The sequence below is a fragment of the Camellia sinensis genome, chromosome 6 (genome assembly GCF_055761805.1).
Source record: "Camellia sinensis isolate YWXY chromosome 6, ASM5576180v1, whole genome shotgun sequence".
Lineage (NCBI taxonomy): Eukaryota > Viridiplantae > Streptophyta > Magnoliopsida > Ericales > Theaceae > Camellia > Camellia sinensis.
In genome coordinates this window covers 141411909-141438563 of record NC_138966.1, presented here as the reverse complement: position 1 = coordinate 141438563, position 26655 = coordinate 141411909, and the positions used below count along the sequence as shown (strand labels likewise).

At 37.2% G+C, this 26655-nt stretch overlaps 1 protein-coding gene across 1 annotated transcript; it reads right to left on the bottom strand.

Annotated features, from left to right (window-relative positions):
- Positions 1-18729: 18729 nt before the first annotated feature.
- Positions 18730-26214, bottom strand: LOC114265914 (stearoyl-[acyl-carrier-protein] 9-desaturase, chloroplastic). The gene is made up of 4 exons (XM_028206782.2): positions 25946-26214; positions 22561-23830; positions 19931-20453; positions 18730-19456 (listed from the first exon to the last, which is right to left on the bottom strand). Exons 2-4 carry the CDS (start codon positions 22665-22667, stop codon positions 18896-18898), a joined length of 1191 nt encoding a protein of 396 aa, XP_028062583.2. The 5' UTR covers positions 22668-23830; positions 25946-26214; the 3' UTR covers positions 18730-18895.
- Positions 26215-26655: the final 441 nt, after the last annotated feature.

Genomic DNA, 26655 nt, shown 5'->3' with positions numbered 1-26655 from the left:
AGCTGCATCATTACCAGTGATAATCATATCATCCACATACAGAAGGAGAAGAGTGGTACCATGAGGAGTAGTCCGGATAAAAAGAGCAGAGTCATAGGAGCTGGAGGTGAACCCAAAGTCATGAATGGTAGAACTGAACTTAGCAAACCAGGCACGGGGTGCTTGCTTGAGGCCATAGAGGGCACGCTGTAGTTTGCAAACCTTATGAGGGGGAAAAGTAGACCCAGGGGGAGGTTGCATGTAGACCTCCTCAAGAAGATTACCATTGAGGAAGGCATTTTTGACATCCATTTGAAAAAGCTCCCAGTGGCGAGCAGCAGCAACAGCCAGTAAACTGCGAACAGAGGTAAGCCGAGCAACAGGAGCGAAGGTTTCCTCATAATCAATCCCATATTCCTGGTTGAAACCTTTGGCAACAAGACGAGCTTTGTAGCGTTCAATCGAGCCATCAGAATGAGTCTTGATTTTGTAAACCCATTTGCAGCCAATCGCAGTTTTGCCAGGAGGAAGGTCAACAAGATCCCAAGTATGAGTTTTGTCCAAAGCCTGAAGTTCATCAGTCATAGCTTGCTGCCAAAGAGGATTAGTACAAGCCTCACGATAGGAGGTAGGTTCATAAGTAGAAAAGGCAGCAGACCCAACAATATAATCACGAAGGTGGATAGGAGGTTGAGTTACCCGGTGTGGTCGACCCGTAGGAGGATCGGTGGGAGGAAGAACCAGTGGAGAAGGAGGTGGTGCAGGGAGAGGTGGACCTTCAGGGAGAGCAGTCTGGTGGGGAGCAGGAGTGAGCAAGGGCGTCTCAATGACGGAGGGACCTGTATCAAAATCATCAGAGAAGAGATCGATGGAAGGATTAGTAAACAGGACATTAGTGGAAAGTGCAGGTAAGTGAAATGAGGATAGGGAGGAAAACATTTGGTGCTCCCAAAAAACTACATGGCGGGAGATACGAAGACGTTTAGAGAGAGGGTCCCAACAGCGAAAGCCTTTATGTTCAATTCCATACCCAAGAAAGCAACAAAGACGAGAACGCGGTTCAAGCTTGGTGCGTTCATGAGATTGAAGGAGAACAAAGCAGGCAGAGCCAAAAACCCGAAGATTAGCATAGGGAGGGGGAGTGCCATGTAGACGTTCAAATGGAGTTTGATTATGGATGACAGGGGAAGGAGCACAATTGATAGTGTAGACAGCAGTGAGGGCAGCTTCCCCCCAAAAGGTTTCAGGGCAGGAAGAAGAAAGAAGGAGAGCGCGAGTAGTGTCAAGAATATGCCTATGTTTCCGTTCAGCACGGTCATTTTGCTGGGACGTGCCAGCACAGGAACGATGAGGCAGTGTACCATGACTCTGAAGAAAAGAAAGGAAATCTGAATCCCGATATTCCATAGCATTGTCGGAGCGAAAAAGTTTGATGGTTTTAGAAAATTGGGTGTGGATCATTTGGGCAAATCGATAATAAAGAGTTTTGAGATCAGACCGAGTTTTCATGAGAAAAATCCAGGTAAACCGTGAAAAATCATCAATGAAAACCACAAAATAACGAGATCCCCCCATAGTAGTGGTAGGGGAAGGACCCCAAATATCCGAATGTATAAGATCAAAAGGTGCACAGGAAACAGAAGTACTTTTATTGAATGATAAAGCAGGTTGTTTGGCAAGTTGACAGGGTATACAATCGAAAGTATCTGGAATTACATGACCCAATTGTCCACTAGAAACCAAAGACTTTAAGCGAGTAATAGAAATATGTCCTAAGCGACAATGCCAAAGCTGAAAAGGAGATAATGAGGAAGCAGAGGCAGGAGCAGCAATCTGAGGAGAGGCAGGAACATGAAGGTGAATGAGCTCATAGAGACGTCCATGCTTACGGCCGATCCCAATAGTCTGCCTCGTCTGAGGGTCCTGCACCAAACAATGAGTAGCAGAAAAGGTGACAGTTAGACCAAGTTCACATAATTGACCAATAGAGATAAGGTTTAAAGTGAGAGCAGGGATATGATAAACTTGAGGTAAAGTTAAGGAAGATGTGGAAACAGTACCAAGATGACGGACAGTCATGAGAGAACCATCAGCAGTTTGAATTGAGGGAATATGAGGAGAGGAAGAGATAGAAGAAAATAGAGTTGAACTGGAGGTCATATGATTACAACAGGCAGAATCAAAATACCAAGAAGAGTTACCTGGAATTACAGACAAAGCAGTAGGAGGAGGTGTACCAGAAGGGGAGAGAAGGTGTTTGAACATGGCCTCGATATCTGTTGGAGAAAAGAGAGGGGTAGACGGAGCCGGAGACTCAGAAAAACCCTCAGCGGCAGCAGCAGCAGTGGCGGTGTGAGGAAACTGATTCCCAGGATGAGATTGGTTCTTGGACCGATGAAAGCTCCCCCGAGAAGAACCACCGCGAGAAGAGTGGTTGTTGGAGGATGAGCGGGATGGATGGCGAAGACAATCCTGTTGCAGATGACCAGGACTAAGTTTGTTGCAATATCGGCAGGTTCTGACTGGGCAATTGACCAGGAGATGTGTGGAAGGAAGGCCCCGATTCTGACAGTAGAGACAGGCAGTGGTCCGTTGGGGGAATGATGGTTGGTACGGGGGAGTGGCAAGAACAGAGTCCACATGATGAGGTTGGAGAGTACCAAGACGAGTCTCTTCTGATAGCAACTCAGAAATAGCTTGTTCCAGAGTGGGCAAGGGATGGCGATGAAGAAGAGAGGCACGTACAGGCTCAAAAGATGAAGTGAGAGCCATAAGAAAGTGCACCAACCTTTGCTGATTACGATAAGCAGTAAATAAAACAGCATCTTCTTGGTGAGGCCAAGTTGGTTCAGAAAGAGCAAGCTGGTCCCAAACGGAGTACATTTGAGAGAGGAAGTCATTGATGGACTGACTAGATTCTTGGCGCATCCGATGAAGTTGGCTCTGAAGTTGATATTGATGAGCAAGACCAGTAGTCTGGTAGCGTTCTTTCAAAAAATCCCAGATATCTTTGGCAGGAGTGGTGACAGAGTCAAGCTGAAAGCGGCCAAACTGAAGACTGATAGAGGTAACAGACGTATTCCGAAACCAGGTAATGATTTGGTAATTCTTACTGTCCCATTCCTCAAGGCGATCTTCATATGTAGGAGTACCAGGGGAAATAGTGGTTTCAGCAGTGTCTTTGACCGGTTGGGTGATGTCCCCGGTGATAATTCGCCAGAGCTTCTTTCCTTTGAGGAAGGAAGACATGGCTTGGGCCCATAGAACATAGTTAGAACCATCCAAAATAACAGAAATAGGATGGGAGGCATCAGGACGATCCATAATAATAGTGGAGGAGGGCTAAATGGATAGGGAGAGACCTGTAGGAGCAAAATTAGGTAAAACAGAGTGTACCAGTGAGTCCGGAAGGTCGAAAATAGCTAGGAAAGGTGGGCTGTGCAAGGATGATGTCAGCAGGGTGGAAAATGAGGTCAGCGGCGCACGTTAGCAGGAAGGGCGTGCGGCGCACGATAGCAGAGGGGACTGGCAGCGTCTGTTAGCAGAATGGCGCACGCGGGTGCACAATAGCGGAACGGCGCACGCGCGGCTCACGGTAGTCGAACGGCGCACGCTGGTGCACGGTAGCAGGTACGGCGCACGACAGGGCAGGATGGAAGGCGCGTGGCAGCGCGTGTGAGAGTGGCAACGGAAGCAGAGACGCGCCGAGAGAAGAAGCGGCGCGTGAGAGCGCGTGGAGGCTTGTTTGGTGATGGGCTTGGTGCCGTTGGGATCGTAGGGAAATTCCGAGCTGTTTGGTATAGTCCACTGTGTACGGAACTAAGACCTAAGATTGAGGGATGCCAGAATTGTGTTTCTAAGCTCTGATACCATGTGAATTTGGTAACGAGGGAGAGAAAAAGAGAGGGACTGAAAGTTGGTGTTGTTATATTATGTTTCAGTGTATATTACAAGAGAGTAAGCTCCCTCTCTTTATAGAGAGGAGAGGGAGACAATTAGCATCGGATGCCTCTTCTTTACAGCTACACATGGAGCCTTTACAGATGCAAGGTTACAGCTATACATAGTGGGAAGGTTACAGCTATACATAGTGGGGGATATATTATATGTATATTATATGTTAACAGTAGTCATCTGGTCTCTCAAGGAAAGTATACAAACTGGTTTGGAAATTCTTCATTCCATCTAAGTTCAAATTTTTTGTTACTTGTGATTTGTTAATTACAAGAAATAGATGTCCATTTCATGAAGGTTTGGAGTTTTTGTTTAAAATGGTGGGGTTTATTGTTAATATGTCATGTTGATTTGAAAAGGTTAATGAGACGGTGATTTGGATTTAAAATGAATGGATTGAAGAAATTAATCTGGGAGTCACTATTCTTCGTAGTTTTTAATCAGTCTTTTGATTCAGTGCAATAACTCTGTTTCTAACAATGAAATTGCATAATAGAAGGAAGTTGCAGACATTATCTTAGTGAGAACAATGCACCGGGTGAAGGACTGTTAGGAGATAAAGGAGTACTCAATTAACAACTTTATTACTTGCATAGATTAGGTAAGGAAGTATAAATTGTAATTTGGTTATGAGATTTGGTAATTTAGAGGTATTAAGAAAGTTTTGTAATGATTTCTTATAAAAAAATTTAAAGAGTTTTGTTTCCAAGTTGGAATCCCTGTATTACTTATTAATAAAATTTTCTTTTGCCCCCAAAAACATTTCTCTACACATCACTATCATGTATGGTGATTCTATTTTCTATTTCATTACTTCTTGGAAATTGTAAGTGAATTCCATTGATGCTCTCAATCAATTAGCTTTTTGTAGTGGAAGTGATCTTTATTTGTGGATGCTTGGGAACAAGAAATTCACGTCAAACCAGATCCACACAATATTTATAATGCATGGTGATCCTATTTTTTGTTTTAAACCTTCTTGGGTAATGAAAATAACTATTTGAAATGGATTTATCTGGTTTTGCAGGGATAGTGGTCTTAGAATAACAAAGGAGTAATTCATTGACTATCTTCAAACTGTTGCTTATATTGCACTTTTGAAATTATTAAAGGCTTTTAAGGTATGTTTCTCTTCACTTGGTCAAATTTCAATTATTATTATTTATTTATTTTTATTTAACATAAACAAGTCAATTGCTCTGTTTTTCTACTACTTACAAATATTTTAATGAACTTGATAGGTTTGAAGCTCTTACAAAAGGAAATTAAATCATTGGAGGATAAAACATACAATACAGTAGGATTACAAGAATAGAAGCACCAATGGATATTATGTTTACATGTTGGGAGGTATGATGAATGTGGGGACATAATTTTTGAATGACAACATGTGGCCGATGTGTCATCGAAGTGCCAGCCGAGGTGCCATGTGTCCTGGTCATGACGCCGAGATAATCTCGGCTAGGCCGAGGTTATCTGCGAGAATACCGGAATCCGGGATAAGCGGATAAGGGACAAGAGTCCTAGAATGAGAGAGGACTTCAGTTTGGGTAAAGATAAGACTCTTAGAGAGTTTATCCCAATCCTACTGGGAGTCCAAGATTAGTAGTAATCCTAAGTCCATTGACACTAGGCTTCTATTGGGACTAGGTTTGTATTGGCTATAAAAAAGAGGCACCCTCATGGGTCTAAGGCATGCTTTTTATGTTCTGTCTAGTGAGTTAAGCACTATTGGTTATCTTTGAGAGATATTGATTACTGATTTGATCGTCGGAGTGCCTTCGGGTGGACGAACCACCACCGGAATCTTATCTTTTTGTTGACAGGTCGTTTGGGCTTAATCTATTTTGCCGGTGCTCTCTAGCTGGGTACCTGTTTGGCAGTGTGGTCGGAAATTGACACACATAATTTGACGCCGTTTGTGAGAAAGAAAGGAGAATAGATGGCCAACAACGGACAGAAAGAGAAGGTTGGGAACGACATTCCTACTGGAAGTGGAAAACATGTAGACCTTGACGTCGAAGAAGACAACTACAACGAAAAGACTCGTGATAAGAATTATGGAGAAAAGGACGTCGGCCAGGAGGGTTACGTGCAAAAGAAATCAGACCGAGGCGGGTACTATAACGAAGACGACCTCCAGGTATGGAAAGATAGATGCCTACGGAGGGACGACGAGATGAAAGGAATGACGGACAAATTGGCAGACCTGCAAACGGTCGTCAATTTCATAATGCAGAACGTCATGTAGCCACCGTTCCCGTTACAAGATACGCCGATTCCAGTGACCAAGAAAGATGCCCAAAAAGGGGGGCAGAAAACTGTTCCTATAGTCCCTCAGCACGATAGGATTAAAGGACATTCTCACTGGCCTTCACGGGAGGTCGGGCGTGGAAAATCAACGAGAAGAGAATCCCAGAAGACACGTCGAACCCAAGAAGACTGCACCAGAGAACATTGCGATGTTCAGGAGAAGGAACTCTGTTTTGACACGACCAATGGAGGGAAATCTAAAAGGACCCACAATGACACTGGAAGTAGTGCACCAAAAAGGCTGAAATCTGGAGATAGTCGAACTCCTGGACGGACCAAGGAGGATCTGAGGGATTACCTCCAGAGGAAGCGGCAAGAAGCCGAAGTAACTTCTCCGGTCAAGTCGAGAACGGCGTTCTCGGTAGAATTGGACAAATTTGAAGCCCCGAAGAAGTTTCACATGCCGAGATTCCAAATATACGATGGTAAGTCGGACTCTAACTTTCACGTCGGCTTATGCCTGACCTCGATGGCTGTAACGCCCTCATAATAATAACATTTAAACCCAACAATTTAGACGTGCATTAGTATAAGAGATAAATATTCTTCTATTCATCAGAGTAGTTCTTTACAAAAATATTACATGTTAATAGCAAAAGCAAATGCCCTAGGGGCTTATAGCTTTCCAAGTTAACACTTGGTTACAAAAAGAAGAGTGCTAACTCAATACATATTAAGCCCTTGGCTTGAATTTACATGTAATACATCAAAAATCAAATAACGACCAGTCAATCTGCCTCTAGCCTCCCAAGCTACGTCCTTGGAGGTGGCATGCTACCTGTACCTGAAAATGATGTCCCATAAAGGGTGAGCCACAGCCCAGTAGAAATACATGAAACCAGCCATGAACAATGACTAAAATGCTAGCAATTGATAGATGGTCAACACAGATACATCCACATATATCACATTTCGATTTCATGACATTAAGTTCATGTTACATTTCATTTCTCATATCTTTTCCAACTTTGAGTTTGAAAACAAGGCTCAACACCTAGCCAAATAACTTAATGAGATTTAGACTCATCTTAAAAACACTTTCAAAATTTCTGAGGGATACACATTTTAATGTTGTATCAATAACACTTAAACCATTCCTACACTTTGCGAAAGGTACACGTTTCGGTGCTGTATCAACATAACATAGAATCACTTCTATACTTTACAATTGATAACGATATACATTTTAGTGCTATATCAAATCAATTCAAACACTCCCATAATCAACACTTGATACATATTGTAGTGCTGTATCAATGTCACATAAAATCCGGTTTAGAGGTCCATCCCCTATCTTCCCCTAAACCGTGGAGTACATCCCCTATCTCCTCCCACATAACACATGTGTATAAACATGGGCCATATACATTCAGTCAATACATAGAATTAATGTATTATTCCAGTTGCTATATTCAATAGCATACTCAATCGATTAGTTTTAGTTTGCCTAATCATCATGCAGTGCCTACAACAATCAAGATTATCCTCCACCGATAGCCTAAAGTAGTTATTTCTATACTGAAAATAAATGCACCAAATGGATATATAATCAACATTTCAACGAGGTGAGCTATGAACGAATCAAACTACACCCTCTAATCCCATACACATCCAATTCCAACATTCTCGATTAAATTCTTCTTTCCTTCAAATTAATTATCCTAATTAATTTATCAATGTAATTAGAGCATTTCTCATAATTAACATCACAACCCCAAGGTTCCATTTTTACCAATAAACCAATATTGATCTCATTTCTCAATGCCAAACATGCATACAAGTTCATATAAACAAAACCCCAACTTTTGTAAAATTACACAAAGGCCCAAACTTTCTCAAAATTACCCACTAATCCCAAACTCATCAAAATGCTAGAATTCAAAGACAAAACTCATGAGAAGGAGTAGGATATCCCTACCTCGAAATTAAAGCTCAAATGAGGAAGGAGAAGAAAGTGAAAATGCTCCAAACACCACAATTATCGGATCAAAACGAAGCCCTTGACGATCAACACACTTTTTACAAAGGTCGGAGGATAGAGAGACACTCTAACTAGATCAAACCCTAGAGAGAAGGGAGTTTCTAGAGAGAGGAGCTCTCAAAATAGTTTTTTAGAAAGTAAGAGAGAGAGAGAGAGAATGTAAAAAGTGATTTTAAAATGCTCAGCTGCCAATTGATATACGACATTCCCGCTTGAGCGAAGAACACAACGCTCGAGCATCAAGAACAAAAAACTAGGTACGCTCGAGCGTAAGAAGTCCTGCTCGAGCGCCAAGACACAAGAATAAAGTGCATCCGCTCGAGCGCGAAAACCAGTCCGCTCGAGCGTAGATTTTCCCTTCCCAGAACTTACACAAAAAAGTACTACTCGCTCGAGCGCCAAAGCACCCGCTCGAGCGCTACCACTCGAGCGTAAAAATCACACCTGCAGAAGTTTTGTAGGGACACGAAAAACTGGGAGCGTGCAATCTCCGCTCGAGCGCAACAAGGCCCGCTTGAGCGGAATGACCAAAAACCTGGCAACAAGATTTCAGACCAAGGTTTAACCCACTTGTTCGAAACATACCCAACACATCCTAAAACTCAAACAAATGGAATTAAAGGACGATAACAAGATAGATACAACTACTAACTCCATAGAACTGAGCCCGGAGTACAACAGAACAGTAAAGGGACAACCGGGATCGCTATAATGGCATTATACACCGGGAATGAGCCGTTGCTCTGCAAAGTGTTCCCCTCGTCTTTTGGGAAAATTACATCGGACTGGTTTCACAAGTTGCTGAAAGGAAACTGTGAAAACCTGGGAGGGCCTGGCTGAGATATTTGTGGCCAGGTTTGTGATGAACAAACTACAGCCGTTGAGGGTAGATTCCCTAATGGCTCTGAGAATCAGTGAGGATGAAGGCCTTAGGGCCTATGCCAAAAGGTATTATGAGGTGTTCGACCGAATACCCGAGTGCAACCAAAAGGTGGCGTTCGTGTCTTTCAAGAATGGCCTGAAAGATTATTGTCCACTTCGAAAGTCATTGGCAAAGACATTACCAAAAAGCATGGAGGAGCTCATGGCCAGAATTGAGAAATATGCCAGAGTCGAGGAAGACACGCTAGGGATAAAGGCGTCCAAACAAGAGATGAGAAACGGCTCGCCGAAGGGAAGCCGAGATAACACTGGATACAATAAACCAGAGCTCAGAACTCGGATTATAGATCCCGAATCCCATATCCTAGAAGACATGATCTCGGCCTAGATGATTAGGTCCGAGAAGACAAGGGCTCGACCTAAGTGAGCAGATCCCAGATTCCAGAACACAAGATCTTGGCCTAGATAATTAAGTTCGATAAGAGAAGAGCATGGCTTAAGTTAAAGAATTTTTACATAAGGTCCACAAATGAGTATGTAGAAGCCATGCAAGGGGCAGATCCCTTGCCCATAGAGCCATATCGCAGGGATTCTTTTGGCCTTACATGCAAAAGGAAGCTGAAAGCCTATGTAAAAAAGCGTAAAAATGTTGTTGAAATCCACCTGTGACGTGCGATAGAATAGCAATTCGGCTGAGGGCATACCAGCAACAACTTGCTAGGGCTTACAAACAAGAAGGTCAGCCCAAGAGAGTTCAAGGATAGGGACCTCATCCTGAGAAAGGTTGCCGGCAATGGGGCATATCGGCTAAAGCAATAAAGTACTAGTTTGATTTTTGTGAATTTAAAATTTGTGCGATAGGACTGACCAGTCCTATGGCGATGTTTCCGAATGAAACATGACGAATAACTTGGACTTATTATATGGCAGATTTTCTACTTACATATAATAGAGTTGAACCAAATTGGCGATGTTTCAGATTGAAACATGATGAATAACTTGGACTTATTATATGGCAGAGTTTCTACTTGCATATAATAGAGTTGAACCAAGTTGGCGATGTTTCTGATTGAAACATAACGAATAACTTGGACTTATTATATGGTAGAGTTTCTACTTGCATATAATAGAGTTGAACCAAGTTGGCAATATTTCTGATTGAAACATGACAAATAACTTAGACTTATTATATGGCAGAGTTTTTACTTGCATATAATAGAGTTGAACTAAGTTGAGTTAACTCAGACTTGCCATATCGGCAAGAATCAAGCACATATTGGAACTAAGTACATGTTAGTCAGATTAACAAAGAAACTAAAAGGTTGGTAACCTCGGCCAGTCTTTGTTTGAATCTGACCCCGGCCACAAGATCAGAGCCACATGCTTAATGAGAACCCAGTGAAACTTAAGTTCACATTAGGGGACAGAGGACTGGAGAATAATGCTTGGGAGTTGAAATCTATAAACTGAGATTGGTTTAACACTTGTTGAAATTTGAGAAAAATTTACAAGTCAAAATTAAGCCGAGGTCATTTTGAAGGAAGATTGGTTTAACACTTGTTAAAATTTTTGAGAAAAATTTACAAGTTAAGCCAAGGTTATATTGAAAGAAGTATCTACATACTTGCCAAGATTACTATGTTGCCCAAACTTGGAAGATATTTGAAGATAGAAGTCTTGCTAAGTAAAGGGTGAAGTATCGAGTTGTGAATAATACTTGTGAAAATATTGTAAAAAATATTTTCAAGTGTTAGGCCAAAGCCGAGATAAACTGTTAGTAGGTATAACCAAAGCATTCCATACCGAGAAAATTACACAGTTAAGGTGTACGTTGAAGACATGAAAAAAAATTCTAAGTATGGAAAAACAGAGAAAGAACAGTACCAAGTGTTAAGGGTTTACTTGTACGGAATGCTGTAGCATCAAAGCGAAGTTTTCATATTTGCTTGCCTCGGCATTACGTTCGAGGTCTTTGGGCAGAAGCAAGGCAGTAGAGAGGGCGACGCTGACTTCAATGTCAGTCGCACTGTCACCGGCTCTGACTAGCTTATCCTCTATGGTAATTGGAGGGGCCCAAGGGGCATTAGACTTCAGAGAGCCCGAGGTTGTTGCTGACAAAGACCTCGGCTTCTTTGATCTGGTTGATTCGGAGGGTTCGGCCTCGGGAGGCCTCTTGTCGGCAGTAGAGGCACTTTTCTCTGCCTCAGCCATCTTTGAGATCGACAAGGTATCCTTAGAGTCGATTTGGGTTACCGTTGCCTTTGCTTGGGCTTTCTTCAGTCTTTTTGGTTTTGTCTTTGGCTGCATTTGTGATGGTGAAGATCGTGCTGTGATAGTACTGGGGATGTCGGCTAGGAGGTCGTCCGCAACGGCTTTCTTACGGCCTATCTCGGTGGTGATTGCAGTTCGACGTCGGCGTTTGTGTTGAGATGAAGGGATTAGTTGTGGAGCCGAGGTTTATGCTTGTTCTGCCGGATCAAAAGTTGATCCTTGATCCAGCCGAGGTGATGAGGTTACAGGAGGAGATGAACGGAGAAGTTGCAGAGCTTGAAAGCTTGGAGCAATGGAGGATTTGAGAGAGAGAGTTAGCACGAAGTTGAGGATGCAAAAGTAAAAAGACGAAGAGAGAGATGATTTTGATCACACGCTTGAAATGGCGGCAAAATGGCAATTATGGTGTCTAAGACGACGTGCTTATCAGACGGCGCACAGAAGTGCGATGCGACTTCATAGCGCGTGTCAGGTACGGCTCAGTAAGGGAAAGAAGCGTGACAGAAACGGTTGAAATACTGTGCTTGCCAGCTCATATGCATGCTGAAACTCTTGGAGTTCTTGATTTAATGAAGCAAATACCTTGACTAGGAGGACAGTTTCGACTAAATAAAAAACTTGGTTGTTGGTTCTAAGGCATTGATGAAAATAGACTATAAGTCTTGGTCATATTAAGTCGATGAGTTCTGACTTCGGCAATAGATGATGGAGTGAGCTTAGTCGATGCGCTAAATGGAAAAAATGATATAGGTTCCATCACCTCAGGATGCCGATGTAATAGAACCTAGGGGGCAGCTGTGGGGACATAATTTTTGAATGACAACACGTGGTCAAGGTGTCATCGAAGTGCCAGCCGAGGTGCCACGTGTCCTGGTCATGACGCCAAGATGATCTCTGCTAGGTCGAGGTTATTTGCGAGAATACCAGAATTCGGGATAAGTGGATAAGGGACAAGTGTCCTAGAATGAGAGAGGACTTCAGTTTGGGTAAAGATAAGACTTTTAGAGAGTTTATCCCAATTCTGCTGGGAGTCCAAGATTAGCAGTAATCCTAAGTCCATTGAAGCTAGGCTTCTATTGGGACTAGGTTTGTATTGGCTATAAAAGAGAGGCACCCTCATGGGTCTAAGGTATGCTTTTTATGTTCTGTCTAGTGAGTTAAGCACTATTGGTTATCTTTGAGAGATATTGATTACTGACTTGATCGTCGGGTGGACGAACCACCGCCGAAATCTTATCTTTTTGTTGACAAGTCGTTCGGGCTTAATTTATTCTGCCGGTGCTCTCCAGTTGAGTACCTGTTTGGCAATGTGGTCAGAAATTGACACACACAATGAACCATGGAGCTCTTTAGAGAGATTTGTAGCAAAACTTGAAGCCAATGTGAGGAAACCAGCATTTTTGGGATTTTTTTTTGTTAAATCAAATGGGATTGGTATGCATACAGTCATTGAAGAAAGAAGATAAAGCATCCTGATGAATTATTTGAAGCAATTGTAATATTTTCGGTTCATAATATTTTTGAGTTAGATATTGTTTTTATTCTATTTTGTTAGTTTTATGAATGTTATATTTTCATTATACAAATGGAATTATAATTTTTAGCTTACATAAGAGAATGATTAATGGAATTTATGTTGCAGTTTTTTTTTTTGTTTATTTTTAAATTTTTAATGGCAGCCACGAACACCATTAAATGTGGCATATGAGTACTAATAAATAAGATATGGTGACATTTCTAAATGTCACTAGTGAAAAATCTAGTAGCACTTGGAAATGCCACCAGACGGTGGAAGTAGAGAGCAAGCAGGAAGATAGTGATGATGACGTGGAGGCACAAGCTGGCAATGAGGTAGACGATAATGGTGACTTGGCAGTAAGGATAAGTGACACAAGGAATGATGATTATAATGGCAGTGAAGGGGAGGCTAGCTGTAAGAGAACGTCTGTGGTGGCTGAAACTGACAGCGGCATGGAGAAAGTAATTTCTGGGGGTGCAAGCATGGGTAGGGAGGTAGCTCTGGTGATGAGATCTATGAACGTTCAAAATGGAGGGAACAGGCCTGTTGATGATGTTATCAGTAACCTAGGCCTCATGAAAAGTCTAAGTGGATCTGACTTAATAAGGCCTGGGCTCGACATTGAGGTTGTCTTGACTAAAGCCCATGAATTGAACTACGGGGAAACCTAAAACCACAGAGCACCTGAAATTAGAACACTGAGGGCCCAATCCAACTTAGAAGATTCTATTCAACCTTGTAGTAGTGAAGAAACACTAGCCCAAAATAGAAGAGAGGTAAGCAGTGAGATATTGGGTTCTTTTGTAGAACCAATTCTAAAGAGAATAGCCAGTAAGAGGGAGCAAACACAAGAACCCTCTAGTAATCATCACAAGAAAAAAGATAGTCTCCAAAGGGGTAAAACAATGGCTGGAACTTCTTTAAGTTTGAAGAAATGAGCTGTGTTTAGGTCGGCGGTGGCAGCACTCTCACTTTCAGCGGCAACTGAATTAAGCAACAGGAGACTGCTACTCACTGAGGCTGAAGCATCACTCCAAATTGGGCGTATCCTTGGTGTAAACTGTGAAGAGAATGACAACGAAGTCCTTAGCAAATTAATGGAATTGGAAGCAAAAGACAAAGAAAAAATGAAGAACAGAGGTGGGGCTACTGGTTAAGCAGCTGCTCTGGGTGTTTAGGAGCTGAAAAGTGTCTCTTAATGAAGCTTTTATCTTGGAATGTAAGAGGGTTAGGAAGGCCTAAGAAAAAAAGGAAGCTTAAACAAGTCTTTTGTGAAAGAAGGGTTGATATGGTGCTACTACAAGAAAGCAAGAGACCCATAATTGATGAAAAGTTTGTCAGATCAATCTGGGGCAGAGAACAAATGGATTTCATTGCAGTTTTTTTTTTTTGATCAGCAAAAGAGAACTTTATTGATGACGAAAACATACAAATACATATGAGTTGAACATCAATAAAGAGGTGGAAGAGCAGAAGCGCATCAAAGCTAACAACCCAATCCCAACTAGGTTGGCACCGAGAAGAGTGGATTTCATTGCAGTTGATTCAGCAAGAGCTGCTGGTGGCCTGTTATGCATCTGGAACCCAGAAGTATTTGAGCTGGTTGATTGCTGTAGCAATAGGAACTTCATAATTTTATCAGGTACTCTCTATAACAGTTTGATTGTGTGATTTTAAATATTTATGGTCCAAATGATATGGGGAGGAGAAAGGAGGTGTGGGATAGTTTGGTTCGATTAAAGTTGGTCTGTAATAAACCTTGGTGCTTGGGAGGGGATTTCAATGAGATCAAGAATACATCAGAAAGGAAAGGGTGTTCTAGGCAAGATATAGGTATGAGGGAGTTTAATGAGTTAATTGATAAACTTGAAGTGGCTGATTTACCAATGATGGGAAGAAAATTTACTTGGTGCAATTCTCAGGAGGAGGAGAAGTGGAGTAGAATTGACAGATTTTTTGCTTAATCTAGAATGGCTACAAATGTTTAATTTTAAGGTTTAGGGGCTACCTTGGAAGGCCTCAGATCACTGGCCTATTTTGTTAATGGAGGATGAGAGAGATTGGCGTCCAACTTCATTTCGATTTCTGAATGCTTGGACCTTACATCCAAAGTCCAGATCCTTTGTGGAAAATATGTGGGTAGAAGCTAATGTGGTGGGATGAGCTAGTTTCAAGTGTCTATAGAAGCTCAAAATATTAAAATTGGCATTAAAGCAGTGGGCTAAAGAAGTCTTTGGTCATGTGGAGCATAAACTTAATCAGGTTGAAGAGGTGATACATGCACTTGATATTAGTGTTGAAGAAAGACCATTATTTGAGGTAGAGCAAGCTAGAAAAAGAGAGCCAAATGCGTAGCTTGGAAACTAAGTAAAATGGTGGAATGGGCATAGATACAAAAATCTAGAATCAAGTGGTCAACACAAGGAGATAGGGACACAAGATTTTTTCATATTATGACCAGCTCTTAGAGAATCAGAAACTCTCTGTGCTCAATAATAGTTAATGGAACCGTTAAGGAGGATCCTATGGAGGTGGGAGTTGGAGTTCAACAGCATTTTATTAACCAATTCACTGAATCATGGCTCAATAGACCAAGGCTATCTGGACCTAAGTTGGAAAAAAATAATATTAATAACAAAAAGAGCTTTAGTTTGCAAGGAAGAAAATATACAGTAAAGCACGAGTGAGAAAGAGTTTGAGCGAGATAGAATTTGTTCATTACAATTGATATATCATAATAAAAAATAAATTGAGAGAGAAATAGGAAAAAGAGTTTCAATAAAAAATAAATTGAGAGAGAAATGAGAAAAAAAAAGTTTCAGTCATAAATAAATCTCCCTTAGGAAAAACAGTTTCAGTTCTAGTTGCAAACAAAATTATTGCTTGATTTGGGTTGTACACGCATCGTAAGTGCCCGGTTACTAGTATACATAAGGCCTACAGCTAGAAATAATAACGGGTCAGATTTTTTTAAAATTTTGGGTTTAAATTTTTTATTTTCAATTTTTGTTAAAAAAAAGGTTTATAAAAGACAAATAAAATTTAATTTTTTTTCTTTTATTTTATAGAATTTTGTTTATTTTCATTTTTAGTGAAATTTTTTTTATTTAATTATTCAAAATTTAAAAATTGTATAGTTGAAAAATGGATTTAAAAAATTAAAAGAAAAAAAAAACTCAAAAGAAAGAGAATATTTTGAACTTATTACAAAGCATTAAATTATTTTCGGTAAACTACCAATAGGTCATAATAGTTAAACTTAATTCCCATAAAAACTTGTTAAAAGAAAGTCATAGTAAAATCGTGATTAAAAATATTTTTTGTGACGATATTTTGCATATGTCGCTAAAAAATGATAATTAAAACTTTTTTGTCACGATTTATATAAATTATTGCTAAAACTTACAATTATTGACTTTTTTCTGTGACGAATTTTTTAAACTGTTGCTGAAAATTGAAAATTAGTAATATTTTTTTTTGACGATTTTTTTAAACTATGCTAAAACTTATAATTAATGATATTTTTTTATGACAAAATTTTCAAACTGTCATTGAAAATTAATAATTAGTGACGTTTTTAATCACGTTAATAATATTTGATTAAAAACGTCATTAATTTTCACAGGACCTATTGAACAATAAGTTCACCTATTAAAATCTGTATGTAAATTCCTCAATTATTTTCAACCAAACATTCATTACTATTTTTGATTTGGGATTAAATTTTTTACGAATTATTCATGAGAAAAATTGGGAAATATTTTAAGATCTTTAACATTTTTCTATCAGTAAAGTCGTCACGTCACGTGAAAGTGGGTAACATATAAAAGTAAACTTAATTGTAATTTGGCAAAAAAAAATTTAGTTAGTTTTTGGAGTTGGGGTTTTAGCTTTGGGACTAAATAGTTTATTTGAGTTGATTTTTTTAAATTTTTTTTCACTTTTGTAAAAAAAATAAAATAATTATGATTTGGACTAAATAGTCTTATTGACATTTTAACTTATTTTGTCTTTTAGTAACTAATTTAATTCCCACCCAACCCAACCCAACCCAACCCGCACAGCCAAACGGAGCCGTACTCATCTTCACCTTCTCTCTAAAGTCAGCTCTTTCTACCCTTTTCTCTTTCTACAAATCCGGAGTGAAGTCTTGATTCAATTAGATGGTTATGATTCTCATATTTGGTTACGACTTTTCTATTTTGAGTAATGATACTCTTGGGTTAGTTATTATATGTTATGGAACCACATACAGTAAATTTTAATTTATCAATCATAGAGCACTAAACTTAGGTCTCGTTTGGCAATCTTTGATTTTAGTCAAAAAGATAAAAAGTTATTATAAATTATCACAACACTCTCTCTATTGTTCTGCATATCTTTTTATAAAATATCAAAAAATTACTAAAATAGTCTGTTTCTAAATGAGACCTTAGTTTGCAAATAGTATAAATTTAATTTTTGTCTTATAGTGCTTTATGATTGGTAGGTTGTATCTTAGTGCATGTATTGTATAACATACAATAACTAATCCAAAAGTGAAGAATTTTGATAAAACTTTTCATAATACTTAACATTACTCTTCTATTTTTAGTTATGATTTGATGTATTGTTGGATATGTTATATATTGATATTAATTATGAGATTATTTTAATAATGATTTAAGAGGTTTTTTTATTATACCTCATGTCATATTTGGTTATAACTTAATTTAAAAAATAAAAAAAATAAAAAAATCGACTATCATAATATTGAGTTATTCTATTTGTGATAATCAGACTTATAAATGACCTGTTCAAACCACAAAAAAAAAAAAAAAAAAAAACTTATAAATGACATAACTTGCATATGGTACACACATTTTTTTGAGGGTTTCTACCGTAACAGTACCCCACACTTACACAATCAGACATATAAATACATACATTTTTGCTAACACAAGAGGTATGGTTTAGTGAGAGGAGAAAGCAACCAAAGAATTTATCACCCAAAAGATTGCAAGTTTGAATTTCATGAAAGCTAAATATTCCAAACCTTTGGACCACTAAAAGTTTGCATGGTCGTTAACTTCAGGTCTCCAAGATTAGTCGACGTACGTATAAATTGGTCTAAACACCTAATTATAAAATATATATATATATATATGTTGGCTATAAATTGAGTAAAAGGATGAAAATAAATTCTAGAGTGAGAATGAGGTTGAAGAGATGGGACAGATGGGTTGAGAGATAAAACAAAGGGTTTGCACACAGAGAGAGTGAAACTGGAAATAACATTCAACTGTGGTTATGTTCGATAGAATGTCCATTTTTTCTTCCGTTTTTAAATGACGTGGCATCACATCATTTAAGGGTGGTTTGAAATGATCTAAATAAGTGTACTTTTTGACTTTTTAGGAAATATGGGTTAGGTATGAAGTGATGTGTTAGAGGGGTGATATGACTTAAATTATATGATGTGACTTAAATAAGATAGTGACTTTTTGACTTTTTTATATCATGCCAAACAAGACCTTAGTATCCGTAGAACACAAAGTTAACGGAGTGTGTGCAAAACTTGGGTACTATTTGGGGTGAAGTCTTTCTTTTTCTTTTTCTTTTTTTTTGATTAAAATAATCAAAAAAAATCAAAAAATTCAATCACACCATTCTTTCCTTAATCCCTTTTGATTTCTATATTAATGAAAGTAGTTGAGTTTATTTAATGTATTTTTAACTAATACTCTTAAGAGTACTGGTTAACAAAATTTTTTATTTTATGAACATATTCAAGTTGTCTTTTATAAACCCATGTTCACTCACATTCTGAAAAAGTAGTGCCATAGTAGAGTTTGAGAAATTATCACTTATGTTGTGCCGCTTCCTTCATACATTGATTCTCCCACTGCATACATACGTACATACATTACTAGTAGTTTGTGTTACTACTGGTAATGGCTTAGAGCAGAGCCCTTATAATAATAATAATAATAATAATAATAAGTCCTTTATTTTACTTAGAGCTTCACTGATCTATTGAAAATCCAACTAAATGGTATAGCAAATCTTTCCTTGGATTTCAGTCGAGCTCTCTCCTCCAACCTTCGAATTTTGGGACCTAACCTGCATACATAATCTTGAGCCTTTCGTCCCTCAGGAGAGAGTGGATTTAGCTTCTCCACACTCCATTTGTCCACCAAAAAATCCAATATATTAGCATAATCCATGGCAGTGTACACACCAAGCCGCTGAGCAATAGTTGAGAAGTGCATGAACAGATCATCATCATGACCATCATACATGAAGTGAGCTGGCATAGTAATTTTCTTCTGCATCATGTCAGCAAATGCTATGACAGCAGCATCAGGATCAAGCTCGAACAACTTCTTCATTATCTTGGTGTAAGCAGTTTCATGACGCTTCTCATCAGAGGCTATTGTACCACATATCTGTGCTAAGTTATTGTCACCATAATGTTTGGCAAGCCTGGCTGTGTTACCATGAGAAATAAATGTCGCCCTTTCTTGGAATGATGTGTAAACCATTCCTAGATATGGATTGTTTTCCGTCTTAATATCCTGTATATGAAAATATTTGAAGAACACCATACCCAAAAAAATAAAAAATTAAAAGTATAAACAGTAGCATGAATCAAAATTTTATATATAAAATTCTATGATGTCTTCACCAAGAAAAATCTCAATTCAAATTGCCAAAATTTAAAAATTTTATATCAATTAAAATTTCACGTCATTATGTATTGCAGTGATTTGACTAAAATTACATTTATATAATACTTAGTGCACATAATTGAAATACAGAAAGAATACAAAAAATATATTGTGAGATATTATTTCAAGTGTGGCCCACATCTTACTCAAGGTGAATATCTATAATACAATACAGTTTTTGTATTCCAATTATTTATACTTAACATTACTATTTTTTATTTATATATTACTACACCATTCATAGCAAAGTGAAAGTAATGAATTTGTGAGATGCCAAGTTTGTGCAAGGAAAGGAATAAATAAGAAAGGTAAAGAACCTACCATTCCGGACCCAATCAGATACTGGACAGTCTTCTCGATTTGATTCATGTCAACACGGCCAGAAAGATAGAGGTACTTGTTGAGAAGATCTCCATGCCTGTTCTCTTCAGCACTCCATCCCTTTATCCAATCAGCCCAAGGACTGAGGCTTGACCCTGTTTCATCCCCAATTCCATCATACCCATTAAGAATGCTCTGGTAAGTTGGAAGAGCTTCTTCAGTGATCATGTCTCCGACCAATACTACAAAATAATCGTCTGGAAGCTCCATTGCCCTCTCTCTCAGTTCCACCACTTGTTCTAAGAATTCATCCGATGTCGGGTCTGGAAGAAAGTGTTGTGGTTGCCAGCATTTCTCCACTGGTTTTAGGTGAATCAACACATTTGTTGTAACCCAGTCTTCCAAGGATTTGAACAACTCTATCTTTTCTGGAGGCATTGAATGAGTTACTGTTGATACGGAATGTTGTGGCTTCTTCAGCGCATGGCCGAGAGGCTTTTCCAAATTACCTGGCAGTGCCTCCCTACAAAAATAAATAATGAGAGAGAGAGAGAGAGAGAGAGAGAGAGAGAGATGGTGGATTAGGACTTGCTACTCCAACAAGCTCTCATGGTTCAAGATAGTAGCATACGAAACGATAGTATATATATATATATACACGGTGGTGCTACATGTACCAAATTATTTAGGAGAGTACGTGCACACAATATATAAGGTAGTGCTATATATATATGGTAAATTGGGACTTACTTATATAATAGTTTCTTTTTTTAAGAGAGTACGTGTTAAATTATTTTGTGCACGCAATATATAAGAGTTTTAATAATTAAACTCTTTAGTTTTTAAAAGTAAAAAAATTATTGTTAAAAATATTTGGCAATTAATTCCTGTTATTGCGAGGATAAGATTGTTTTAAAAACTTAAAAAAAAAATTAGTGATAAAATTTTAAAAATAGCACTAATAAATATATTTTCAAGAACAAAATAATTTATAGTAAAATATATTTAATTTTTGAGACAATTTGGTCCAAAATATATAGCAATTGATAAATTGATGAATTAGGAAGATGTGCTAAATTTGAAAATGTTCAATTTTTACCATATATCTTTTTTAGACATCACATATATATACACATTATATATAGCACCAAACATTCTATATTATAGTTCAAAATATTTTATTCTTATTCTCATGTGTTTGGGAAATGTAATGGATAAGAATATAGAGGCACTGCATAAGAATATATAGGAACCGCATTACAACAAATAAGAATTTTTTAAAGTAATTTTTTTTATTTTCAAAATAAAAATTTTAAAATATTTGAGGATCAATTCTTATCATCGTAAGAATAGTCATTAAAAGGTAATCTCGAAAAGTATCGCTAATAAATGCACTTTTACAGATAATAAATGATGCCAAATAGATTGTAAATTCATCATTAAATATCTAATTTCATTGCTATAAATACAATAATAACACTTTGGCAATAAAAATATTTTATTCTTAAAAAGTGATAAATTTTTGTCTTCAAAATCTTTTTTTTTTTTTTTTTGTTACAGGAAAATCCTCCCACTCTCTTGCAGGTCCAAGGCAACGCCCCTTGAGGAGATCACCAGGGTGTCCTGTTGTCCGTTCCGAGTAAGAGACTCAGGTCCAAGGCAGCGCCTCTTGAGGAGATCACCAGGGTGTCCTGTTGTCCGTTCCGAGTAAGAGACTATAACCTGGAAGCTTGTCCCGACCTCTCAAGGCAAGCTCCGCTTAAGTCAGGACTCGCACAGCGGGGGAGAATTAAACCCACACCAAGTAGCTGATAAGGCATCCTTGAGGTCAACCTCCTAACCAACTGTGCTACGTCCAGGAGATTGGTCCAGAGAGGAGTTGAACTCAGGACCTAGGGGCTTAAACCCCAGGCCCTTACCAAGTTGCCACTCACTCCTGGGTTGTCTTCAAAATCTTAATTTTGTTGCAACTCCTTACGATTGACTAAGTCAAAAAATCTTGAGGATAAGTTATAAAGTCTTGAATTCAAGTCATCCTAGGGACCGTGGAAGAATTGCCTAGTCCTTAACTTCAAAGCTCTTAGATTAGTTGAGCTGCACTCAAGCTAAGTCAAGAGTTATAAAATAAAATAAAATAAACTTACGTTGTGTTTGGTTAGAGGATTTGAAGAGGAATTTGGAAAGAGAAAGGAAAAAGTTTGATGAAATGTGAATAAAATATACTTACATTTCACATAGTTTCACACACCTTTTCCCTTTCCCTTTCCAAATCACTCTCCAAATCACTCAACCAAACACAGTATTAATTTATTGAATGGAGGACTAGGATTCTCTAAAATAAAATAAAATAAATATAATAATTTCCCAATGATTTGAATGAGAGTGACAAACCAAACCATTGCAAAATTATTGCTGGTCCTCAAATATATAACAGAAGAGCTCTAGTATAAGCATAATGCACAGCATGCTTCTGTTTTCTCTATCTTCGACAACAAAAAAATAAAAGCAATAACAAAAATGATATCAAAAGCATATATTCAGTCAATTTCAAACTTCCACATATTAGAGGTAGAGAAGAAAATATTAGTGTATTAGTATATCTAACTAGTAACTGTTAACAACAAACCCACCTGGAGCTGGTGGACCTGGTGGATACAAGATGGGCCTTTGGGCAGTGAACAAAGGAAGGTAATTTCAGAGTGTAAAAATCTTGATGACAACTAAGATTCAAAGTCATTTTTCTCTATTTTGAAGTGTACTACTGCTTTCTTCACTGAAACAAGACGGGATGGATTCAAAGGAAGCTGCAGGGCCTGCTTTATAGATATGCAGAAGTGTACGAATGTCTTCATAATTGCAAGCTTCCAACTACCACCCAATCATAATTTATATTTAGAGTAAATATCATTTTTTTCTCAAACTATCACGCGTTTTTCACGTTAGCTCCTATATTTCGATTTATTTCAATTTATTACTTCAACTTTTCACAAATTAATCAATTAGATCCCTGTCGTTACCTTTCATCCACAATTGGACGGAATGTGTTGATGTGGGGGGCAAATTGATTTTTAAAGTATAGCTTAGAGAGCAAATTGATTTTTAATTTAGGAGGTAAATTGATTTTGTAAGGTATAGTTTGGGGGGTAAATGAAATTTTAAATGCCACGTTAGCACATTTTGTCCAATTGTAGACAAAAGGTGATGGCAGGAGTCTAATTGACTAATTTGTGAACAGTTCAAATACTAAATTAAAATAAATCGGAGTATGGGGGTCAACGTGAAAAACATGTGATAGTTTGAGAGACAAAATTATATTTCCTATTATATTTACACTTAATTTAGATACACTACAATAATTTATTTTTATTTTTTTATAACATTCTTTTAAAAATGCTATGAAACCATGAAATGTGATGCATTTGTGGCATTTTGTAATAAAGTATAACATTTCAGTTTTTATAACATTTGATATATGTTTTCAAAAATATTTGGTAACTCGTATTTGTATAGCCTGAATGGCTCGAATGTATCAAAAACGACATCGTTTTACCCCCAAAACAACATCATTTTGAAACATTCAAACCATTTTGACTATGAAAATTCAGACTATCAATCATTGCTAATAATTTTAATAGCTTTTCATACATGTTGTGAAATATTCCGTAAATTCAAGATTTTAAGAATTCATCCGATGTCGGGTCTGGAAGAAAGTGTTGTGGTTGCCAGCATTTCTCCACTGGTTTTAGGTGAATCAACACATTTGTTGTAACCCAGTCTTCCAAGGATTTGAACAACTCTATGTTTTCTGGAGGCATTGAATGAGTTACTGTTGATACGGAATGTTGTGGCTTCTTCAGCGCATGGCCGAGAGGCTTTTCCAAATTACCTGGCAGTGCCTCCCTACAAAAATAAATAATGAGAGAGAGAGAGAGAGAGAGAGAGAGAGAGAGAGATGGTGGATTAGGACTTCTACTCCAACAAGCTCTCATGGTTCAAGATAGTAGCATACGAAATGATAGTATATGTATATATATATATACGATGGTGCTATATGTACCAAATTATTTAGGAGAGTACGTGCACACAATATATAAGGTAATGCTATATATATATGGTAGATTGGAACTTACTTATATTATAGTTTCTTTTTTTAGGAGAGTACGTGTTAAATTATTTTGTGCACGCAATATATAAGAGTTTTAATAATCAAACTCTTTAGTTTTTAAAAGTAAAAAAATTATTGTTAAAAATATTTGGCAATTAATTCCTGTTATTGCGAGGATAAGATTGTTTTAAAAACTTCAAAAAAAAAAAAAATTAGTGATAAAATTTTAAAAATAGCACTAATAAATATATTTGCAAGAACAAAATAATTTATAGTAAAATATATTTAATTTTTGAGACAATTTGGTCCAAAATATATAGCAATTGATCATTAAATGCCCATTTTTCTCTGTTGGAAGTGCTTCTTTTGTGATCATGTCTCTGACCAAGAAGCTTGTTCAAATTAGCCGCTTCCCTAAATTAAAAATATGTAATGAACTTCTATGAAACCGTTTGTTCCAGTCAACTATCTTGATCGTGGAATAGCATTGAAAAATAAGAATTCAACTATCTTGATCGTGGAATAGCACTGAAAAATAAGAATTCATGTTATCAAATGATTTAGGAAAATGATATACTTTGATACACTGTCATATTATTGAGTTTGAAAAAATTAATCTAATTTCTAAGCTTGAATAACATTACTCCATGATTTAAAATGAATCTACTTTTGGTATTTTATTGAATAATGATGTTGTTCCTCTGGGGTGAAAAAACGATGTTTTTATAATTTTTACGTATAAACTTTTGGATAAATTGATGAATTAGGAAGATGTGTTAAATTTGAAAATGTCCAATTTTTACCATATATCTTTTTTAGACATCACATATATATACACATTATATATAGCACCAAACATTCTATATTATAGTTCAAAATATTTTATTCTTATTCTTATGTGTTTGGGAAATGTAATGGATAAGAATATATAGGCACTGCATAAGAATATATAGGCACTGCATTACAAATTTACAACAAATAAGAATTTTTGAAAGTAAATTTTTTTATTTTCAAAATAAAAATTTTAAAATATTTGAGGATCAATTCTTATCGTCGTAAGGACAGTCATTAAAAGGTAATTTCGAAAAGTATCGCCAATAAATGTACTTTTAGAGATAATAAATGATGCCAAATAGATTGTAAATTCATCATTAAATATCTAATTTCATTGCTATAAATACAATAATGACACTATGGCAATAAAAATATTTTATTCTTAAAAAGTGATAAATTTTTGTCTTCAAAATCTTAATTTTGTTGCAACTCCTAACGGTTGACTGAGTCAAAAAATCTTGAGGATAAGTTCTAAAGTCTTGAATTCAAGTCACCCTAAGGGCCATGGAAGAATTGCCTAGTCCTTAACTTCAAAGCTCTTAGATTAGTTGAGCTTCGCGCAAGCTAAGTCAAGAGTTATAAAATAAAATAAAATAAACTTACGTTGTGTTTGGTTGGAGGATTTGAAGAGGGATTTAGAAAGGGAAAGGAAAAAGTTTGGTGAAATGTGAATAAAATATACCTACATTTCACATAGTTTTACACACCTTTTCCCTTTCCCTTTCCAAATCCCTCAACCAAACACAGTATTAATTTATTGAATGGAGGACTAGGATTCTCTAAAATAAAATAAAATAAATATAATAATTTCCCAATGATTTGAAAGAGAGTGACAAACCAAACCATTGCAAAATTATTGCTGGTCCTCAAATATAACAGAAGAGCTCTAGTATAAGCATAATGCACAGCATGCTTCTGTTTTCTCTATCTTCGACAACAAAAAAAATAAAAGCAATAACAAAAATGACATCAAAAGCATATATTCAGTCAATTTCAAACTTCCACATATTAGAGGTAGAGAAGAAAATATTAGTGTATTAGTATATCTAACTAGTAACTATTAACAACAAACCCACCTGGAGCTGGTGGACCTGGTGGATACAAGATGGGCCTTTGGGCAGTGAACGAAGGAAGGTAATTTCGGAGTGTAAAAATCTTGATGACAACTATTCAAAGTCATTTTTCTCTATTTTGAAGTGTACTATTCCTTTCTTCACTGAAACAAGATGGGATGGATTCAAAGGAAGCTGCAGGGCCTGATTTATAGATATGCAGAAGTGTACGAATGTCTTCATAACTGCAAGCTTCCAACTACCACCCAAACATAATTTATATTTTGAGTAAATATCATTTTTTTCTCAAACTATCACGCGTTTTTCATGTTAGTTCTTATATTTTGATTTATTTTAATTTATTACTTGGACTTTTCACAAATTGATCAATTAGATCCCTGTCGTTACCTTTCATCCACAATTGGACGGAATGTGTTGATGTGGGGGGCAAATTGATTTTTAAAGTATAGTTTGGAGAGCAAATTGATTTTTAATTTAGGAGGTAAATTGATTTTGTAAGGTATAGTTTGGGGGGTAAATGAAATTTTAAATGCCACGTTAGCACATTCTGTCCAATTGTAGACAAAAGGTGATGGCAGTGGTCTAATTGACTAATTTGTGGAAAGTTCAAATACTAAATTAAAATAAATCAAAGTATGGGGGTCAACGTGAAAAACACGTGATAGTTTGAGAGACAAAATTATATTTCCTCTTATATTTACACTCAATTTAGA

Bases quoted from the DNA above. Each gene is read 5' to 3' on its own strand.
- LOC114265914 (XM_028206782.2), bottom strand. From the start codon at position 22,667: ATGACTTTGAATCTTAGTTGTCATCAAGATTTTTACACTCTGAAATTA. The intron at 20,454-22,560 runs GTGGGTTTGTTG...TTATTTTTGTAG, and splicing joins ACCAGGTCCACCAGCTCCAG to GGAGGCACTGCCAGGTAATT. The intron at 19,457-19,930 runs GTAGGTTCTTTA...TTTCATATACAG, and splicing joins ATCTGATTGGGTCCGGAATG to GATATTAAGACGGAAAACAA.